An 8,459-nucleotide genomic window follows, 5' to 3' on the forward strand; every position below is an offset into this window, starting at 1 on the left:
TTTTTTTTTTTNTTCCTTCCTGATGATATTTTTAGGTTCATCGGTTGTTGTAAAGGCTATATAATTACATAATTACATGGTTAGAATTAATAAAATTGAATTTAAGATCCAATTGTTTATATTATCTGCTCTAACAATCTGTTGCTGAACTTATCAATTGGTATCAGAGCCCGTGGAAAGAAGTTGCAATCTTCAAGTGATCAAAATGAGTGATGACAAAACATTAAGGCAAATTCTTCACTTGAATGGTCACTATGATCATGGGAGTGAATTGATGGAGAACTTGCTTAAAGCAAAAGGCTTATGGAGTGAATTGATGGAGAACTTGCTTAAAGCAAAAGGCTTATGGAGCTTGGTGGAGAATGGTTTTTCAGGACTGGTAGAAGGGACATAATTGACTGGACATAATTGACTGCTGCACAACAAGAACATCTTGACGATGTTAGAGTCAAGGATCATCAGGTAAAACAAGAACATCTTGACGATGTTAGAGTCAAGGATCATCAGGTAAAACATTACCTGTACCAAGCAATTGATCGAACTGTCTTTGAACAAATCTTGGACCGTCGCACATCTAAGATTGTTTGGGACTCAATGAAGAGAAAGTTTGGTGGAAACCAAAGAGTGAAGAAATCACTCCTTAATGCATTAAGAAGAGAGTTTGGAGTATTTTGCAAGAGTGATGCAAGTTGCTAATAAGATGAGAAGCAATGGAGAAGAAATGCCAGAAAAGAAAATTGTAGAAAAAATTCTGCGCACCCTAACTGACAAATTTACATACGCTGTATTATCAATTGAAGAATCAAAAGATACTGATACTATGTCCATTGATGAGTTAAAAAGTTCGTTAATGGTACATGATCAAAAATTTCGACGTCCCAGCAACAATGATGAAGAACAGGTGCTGAATGTTGTAGGTCGATCTAGTACAAACAACAGAGGGAGAGGAACGTACAAAGGAAGAAGGCGTGGAAGAGGGAGAATAAATTTCAACAAAGCAACTGTTGAATGTCCAAAGTGGAAGAATGAAGCAAATTATGCTGAGCTTGACGAAGAAGATGAGATGCTACTGATAGCCTATATAGAACTCCATGGATCAAAGAGAAGTGACGCCTGGTTCTTAGACTAGGGTTGCTCAAATCACGTGTGGTAATGAAAACATGTTTTCAAGCTTAAATAAAACTTTTACTCATAGTGTCAAATTTGGAAATAATACCAAAATGAAAGTATTTTGAAAGGCTTTGTAATTTTTTTTTTTTTTTTGCAAGAAAATCGTTGTACTATTGGAGAAGTATATTGGGCACTTGAACTCAAAAACAATCTTTTGAGCGTTGGACAACTTCAAGAAAAGGGAGTAGATGTACGGTTAAAAAAATGGAATATGCAGTATTTATCATCCACAGAAAGGAAAAATAGCAGAATCAATTATGAGTGCAAACCAAATATTCATTTTGCTTACAAAGTCATCAATCACAACAATTGAAGGGAGTTGCCTCCAAGTCTCTAATACAAGTCTCTAATATAGATCAATCAACACTTTGACACTATCGTTATAGTCATCTCAGATACAAAAACCTTGGTATTTTGAAACATAAAAAACATGGTGGAAGGTTTGCCACAAATTGTTGATCCAAGCATCACTTGCGAAACATGTATAAAGGGCAAACAACATCGGACTCCAATTCCAAAACACAGTGGAGAGCAACTGAAAAATTGGGACTTGTTCATGCTGATTTGTGTGGTCCGATTACTCCGTCTTTAAGCAGCGGAAAAAGGTATGTGCTATGTTTTACAGATGATTTTTCTAGAAAGGCATGAATGTACTTTCTCCCAGAAAAAATCAGAAACATTTTACCATTTTAAATGTTTCAAAATGTTCGTGGAAAAAGAAGTTGGAATGCCCATAAAATGCCTGATAGAGGAAGAGAATTCAATTCAGCAGAATTTAATGACTTTTGCAAGCCGCATGGGGTGAAGAGACAACTGACCACAACTTATACTCCACAACAAAATGGAGTAGCTGAACCCAAAAATCGTACAGTGATGAACTTGGTAAGAGCTGTGTTAACAGAAAGGAAAGTACCAAAGAGAGCTGTTATGTGGGTGAATCATATCTTAAATCGATCACCAACTCTTGCAATGAAAGATGTAACACCAGAAGAGGCTTGGAGTGGAGTAAAACCATCCGTTGACTATTTTCGAGTTTTCAAATGTGTGAGATATGTTCATATTTCAGATGCTAAGAGGAAAAAGCTTGAAGATAAAAGTGTAAGTTGTGTTTCATTTGGAATCAGTGGTGAATTCAAAGGGTACAGAATGTTTGATCCTGTAGCAAACAAAATCATAGTTAGCTGCGATGTAATTTTTGATGAGGATCGTGAATGAGATTGGAAAAAATCCTGAAAATGAAACTGATTTAGATTGGGGAGAAAGCATTGAAATTTCAACCGCAACGAAAGAAGACGCAGAACAACACACAGGTTCAACTTCATCGATTAACTCAGATAGTGAAATTGAACTTGTTGTTGCACCTGCGACTAAACCTATTGCTGAAATCGAACCAAGTTTGGCTATAAGGGAGGGCAGAAGTCGACATCCACCTATATGGTCAATAGATTATGTTTCCAGTGAAGGTTTGTCCAAAGAAGATGATGTTAACATGACATTTTTTTACAAATTTAGATCTTTTAAAGTATGAGGAAGCAGTCAAAAACTCAAAGTGGAGGATTGCCATGGACGAGGAAATTAAATCCATTGATGGCACTTAGTAGCTCTACCTGCCGGTGTTAAGAAAATTAGAGTAAAATGGATTTATAAAACTAAGTTAAATGAGCTTGGAGAGGTTGACAAATACAAGGCAAAATTGGTGGTAAAAGGATACACACAAGAGCATGGAATTGATTACACTAAAGTTTTTGCGCCGGTAGCTAGAATGGATATTGTGTGGATGATCATAGGTTTTGCAGCTCAGAAAGGCTGGAAACTTCATCAGTTAGATGTAAAATCAGCTTTTTTTACATGGAGAATTGAAAGAAGATATCTTTCTAGAACAACCAAGAGGCTATAAAAAAAGGGAAGTGAACATATTGTGTCTAAGTTCAACAAAGCACTCTACGGGTTAAAACAGGCACCTAGAGCATGGTCCAGCCGAATCGAATCCTACTTCATCAAAGAAGGTTTTGAAAGCAGTTCTAGTGAGCATACACTCTTCGTTAAAAGGAAGAAAGGTAACATTTTGATTGTAAACATATATGTTGATGATCTTTTGTTTACTAGCAATGACGAATCATTATTGGAAGAATTTAAGTGTTCTATGAAAAAGGAGTTTGAGACTGATCTAGGACAGATGAGGTTCCTTCTAGGGATTGAAGTAATACAACGATCAAGTGACATTTTTATGTCAAAGGAAGTATACAGCTAGGGTTTTGAAGCAATTTGAGATAGAAAATTACAACTCTGTCTGTAATCCCATTGTTCCAGGACAAAAAAATTGGTAAAGATGAAAATGACATTTTCAAACAGATAGTAGGAAGTTTGATGTATCTCATTGCCACTCGTTCCGATCTTATGTTTGTTATCAGTCTAATTAGTCGTTTTATGGCTTGTCCAACGCAACAACATTTTGCAGTAGCAAAAAGAGCTTTGAGGTACTTGAGAGGTACAAGTAACTATGGTGTATTCTACAAAAGGGGAGGAGTGAGTGAGTTGATCGGTTTTACTGATAGTGACTATGTTGGCGCCATAGAAGACCGCAAAAGCACTTTAGACTATGTGTTTATGATGAGTGAAGGAGCAGTGACTTGGTTATTTAGAAAGCAACCTATAGTCACTTTATCAACCACAGAGGCAGAACTTGTTGTTGCTGCTGCATGTGCATGTTAAGCTGTTTGGATGAGAAGAATACTCAAGGAGATCGGTTTTTTTAGAGACAGAAGGAACCAAACTTATGTGTGATAATGCTTCAACCATTAAGTTGTCAAAAAACCCAGTTCTACATTCTCGATTTTGTGTTTATATTTGGTTCTCTTAGTCCTTACTGTTCTAGTGTCTAATTTTTGTCACTACAATTCTGATGAATTCTATCGAACTTAGAGTGATACATATTGAGCATCAACTTTGCATTTCTCATTACTCATTTTGTGGGCGTTAAAATATAGTATCTAAGTACTCATTTTGCAGCCGTTTCTGTAAAATGTAAGCCAAAAGAACATAGCCTACCTAAGATTTATATTAAGGGGTGGACAGGGTGGAGTCTGAGAATATAATCTCATCCTTAACCCCATTTGAAAAATGGTTCCCAAACACTTTTTAATTTCTCGTCGAGGAATCCCCTCTCTATTCAAGACATGTTCCCACGGGACGAGATATCTTTGGTTACAACCAAAACGTAGATGGAGGGAGTTAATATTAAGGAGTGGATGGAGTTGGATGCTTAAACCCCATGGGCCAAATGCTTTAGTGAACCTCTTTGTTAAAAGCCTTACAGAAACGAAGTATCAAATACACCAAAGCAAATGAAACAAAGCGCTTACACAAAACAACAATGGCAACTTTTATTGTATATCACCACTCCCATAAAGCTCTCATCAGTGTCTACTTCCACTGATAGACAACTGATTTGAAACAACAAAGACCATTCAAACACAGTGCTTTGTGCAGAAGCAGCGGCGGCGGAAGCCTCTGCAATGCCCACCATGGAAGCCCTCTGTTTTGCAGACATGGCCGCAGTTGTTCTTACTGAAGCACAACCCCCTGAAGTGGTGGCTCGGAGACTCGCATGTCCTTGCCTCTGTAGCCATTGGCGCCATCCCTGGACCAAATCAACCATTTTAATCATCTAACCGAGCTCAAAGAACACAAGAAAACAAAAAGATCAAAGAACAGAACAACAAACAAACCAGTGCCGAGAAGCAGCAGGAGCAGCAGAATTGCAGCTGAAAAGAACTTCATATTCACAGAGAGAAACAGAGGATTTTGTGTTGAGTGAGTGAATGTGGAATGTGGAAAGCGGTTTATATAAAGATTGGGAGACCACTTTGAGGGTTAAATTAGCATAAGAATGATCCAGAAAAGAAGATTAAAAGTGAGGATTGAGTGAGTCATAGAGCACTAAGTGTTGTGGAAGCTTTAGATCTCCATTCCTTCATGATCCATATGATTTGGGTTTCTTTGAGCTGTCTTTCAATTCCCTTTGTCCCTACCACATTCTCATCTACACTCTTCTTCACATACAGAGTGTAAACATTGTAACAAAATCAGCCTAAAAAACAAAACTTTAATGCTTTTAAAAAAGTGAAACTTTATAGAAGATTTTCATTAAATTTAAAAAACGATAACATCGGCCGACACCATTTAAAAATACTAAAGAAAATCTCCGATAGCGATTTTTCAATACTACCGTGTTTGATATTTTAAATGTGATCCACTTGTAAGAAGAAAAAAAAAAAACTAATTGTTTGTATAGGGAAGGCTCAAAGCTACAAGCAGTCTGTATCTTCATGACATGTCTATTTCGTTGAGTTTTTCTTGAGACAATGTCAAGATCATTACGTCTTTCATATGGGTCAAAACTTACACGATGAAAAATTTCGCTATCTTAAAACCCTTATAGTTATGCTCGCCGTTCACCAGGAGTTCGGTCGTCGGCTCCCTAATCATCAAATAATGATCACTAACTTTCTTGACCTCTCAATATCCATACATGATTTTACGAATTTGGAAAGATTTGTGCTTTTGGTGTGATTCCTTTGTTTTTCCAACTAGATATGTAGATTCTTTTCTCGTTCATGCAACGATTCTATGCTCGAGTAGGTTTTTTCTCTTCATTCCTTGATCCATACCATTTTTTAATAGATTCATTCCTATCTTTCTAATGTACCCAAACACAAGTAAACATCATTTTATAATATAACTTTTCTTGTAGTTTGTTGTTGACGTCATAAATTAAATAGAGGACACCGATGAACATAGAGTCTGTCGATGACTATTTATAGTAAAAGATCTTGTAGAGATAGATATATGACAAATATTTTATAAAATTCTGGATATATATATATAAAATAGATATTTAGTAAATATCTAGTAGAATATATATAGTAAATATTTCGTTAAAAGTTTGGTAGAGATATATTTGGTAGATTATATTTATGTGTGGTTAAATCTGTAAAGATCTTGTAGAGATACATATTGTAAATATTTCCGTAAAAATTTAGTAGAGATATATTTGGTAGATTATATTTCATGCGGGGTTAAATCTGTTAAAATTATATATAATAAATTGAAACCCGTGCTTTCAAAAGGTACTTTCTTCATTCTATATATTCGTACATATATGGAGTGATCAATAAAATCCTTAACCAATATTCCTTCTTGAATTTTCTCTCTCCTGCTCTTGATCGATGCGTTGTTGTGCGATCCTTACAACTGGTATCAGAGCTAAACGAGATTCACCATGAACTGTGAAGATGGAAATTACAAAGATTGAAATTGAGAAGTTTGATGGATCCGACTTTGGTTTCTGGAAGATGCAGATTAAAGATTTTCTGTACCAAAAAGATCTTCACGAACCCCTGTTGGGGGTGAAGCCGGATACCATGACCATGGAGTAGTGGAAGCTCAAGGATCGTCAGGCCTTAGGGTTGATTCGATTAATGCTATCCAGAAACGTGGCGTCCAACATCATCAAGGAAAAGACGACGTCAGACCTATTGAAGGCATTGTCGAATATGTACGAAAAACTGTCGGCTATGGACAATGTGTATTTGGTGCGGAGGTTGTTCAATCTACAAATGTCTGAAGGTGGATCTGTTGCTGATCATATAAACGAATTCAATATGATTGTAAGTCAATTGAGTTTGGTGGAAATTAATTTCGAAGATGAAAATAAAGCATTGATTTTGATATCATCATTACCCATGTCGTGGGATACTGTTGTTGCTGCGATCAACCGTTCTCGAGAATCTAATAAATTGAAGTTCGATGAAATTTAAAATGTAGTTCTGAGCGAAAGTATCGCAAACGAGAAATTGAAAATTCATTTGGTAGTACTCTCAGTATTGACCAACGGGAAAGAAGTAAACCGAAGGGCCCAAACAAAGGGCAATCAAAATCAAAGAGTCGAGAAAAACCTCCAAATAGACCAAACATAACGTGTCTGAATTGTGGGAGAAAATGTCACTTTCAGATAAATTGTACAAGACCAGAGAAGATTCTTGTCACTTTCAGATAAATTGTACAAGACCAGAGAGGATTCTTTTTACAGATAGTCAGGATGTCTTATAGTTGGAGAGGAACCCGATCTATCGTTCAAAGACAAGACACAGAAGGTGATACCATTTCACTCGCAGGTTAATGAAAAATGACGATGTATTTGGAGAAGATAGATGGTGCAAGTAATCCAGCAAACATGTTGACAAAATGTGTGAATGTTGGAACATTGAGGTTTAGTGTGAGTGTTGGAACATTAAGGTCAGCTAACGTGTTAGAACTCATCATAGAGTTTTCATATCAAGTTCGGATCGTCTAACCCTTCTCACAGTTGGGTTAAACATGGATTTGGACCATCTAACTATGCTCCATATGTTTTTAGATATATTAAATATAAAAGAGAAAAATATATTTTTATATTTGATATATTAAATATTAAAATAACTAAATATAATCGATATATTAAATAAAAAATATATTCAAATTTATATAAAACTTAGATCGGTTGAATTTATATTGAGATATTTAAATATAATTTAAATAAATATTATACATGTATCAGATATTCAAACATATTATTCTATATTTGGCAAAATTCTATCCAAGCTCATACAAACAAAGACTCTTAGGTTAAGTCAAATGTGTATTAGACATTTTTCTCTTCATACGACTCACGCACCCGCACATGAACCCCCAAGTGACTCTATATACGTATCCCTAGACCTGGTCTGAACCCCCAAGTGACTCTATATACATATCCGTAGACTTGGTCTTCAGCTAGCGTGCACTCATGCTGTGGGTATACCACGAAGGGAAGGGATCGCGCATAGTTGTACATAATATCGTATCATGTCATCGTAGTGTATGCATCTGTATTGATCATAATGGAGAAGTATCCTAATTCACGTGAACAATACAATATGCATGAGATCCTCATCGTTTAAAATAATAACACATATCAGTGATATAATACATATCTTCGTTCATTTCATGTCATTACATAAGGTAAAAGTACATTAAATACCATATTTTTTTCAATTTAAGTTATTAAACAAAATCAAAGTCGATTTGAAATCTTATGTTCATGAATGACATGTTCATTCCCCATTCACAAGAGAAATGACCATATGATTCAACCAAAACGCTAAGAGGCTAAGAATTAGTTGACGATATTAACGATCCCATTTAGTAAGCTAAGAATGGAGGCTAATAATAATACATCGTAAACAACGTCTTAAATTACATAAACACGT

The 8,459-nt window shown here is 35.7% G+C and overlaps 1 protein-coding gene across 1 annotated transcript; it reads right to left on the reverse strand.

Moving 5' to 3' along the window:
- Positions 1-4,515: 4,515 nt before the first annotated feature.
- Positions 4,516-5,058, reverse strand: LOC111806639 (defensin J1-2-like). Its single transcript, XM_023692019.1, has 2 exons — positions 4,899-5,058; positions 4,516-4,810 (listed from the first exon to the last, which is right to left on the reverse strand). Exons 1-2 carry the CDS (start codon positions 4,948-4,950, stop codon positions 4,638-4,640), a joined length of 225 nt encoding a protein of 74 aa, XP_023547787.1. The 5' UTR covers positions 4,951-5,058; the 3' UTR covers positions 4,516-4,637.
- Positions 5,059-8,459: the final 3,401 nt, after the last annotated feature.

The sequence above is a fragment of the Cucurbita pepo genome, chromosome LG01 (genome assembly GCF_002806865.2).
Source record: "Cucurbita pepo subsp. pepo cultivar mu-cu-16 chromosome LG01, ASM280686v2, whole genome shotgun sequence".
Lineage (NCBI taxonomy): Eukaryota > Viridiplantae > Streptophyta > Magnoliopsida > Cucurbitales > Cucurbitaceae > Cucurbita > Cucurbita pepo.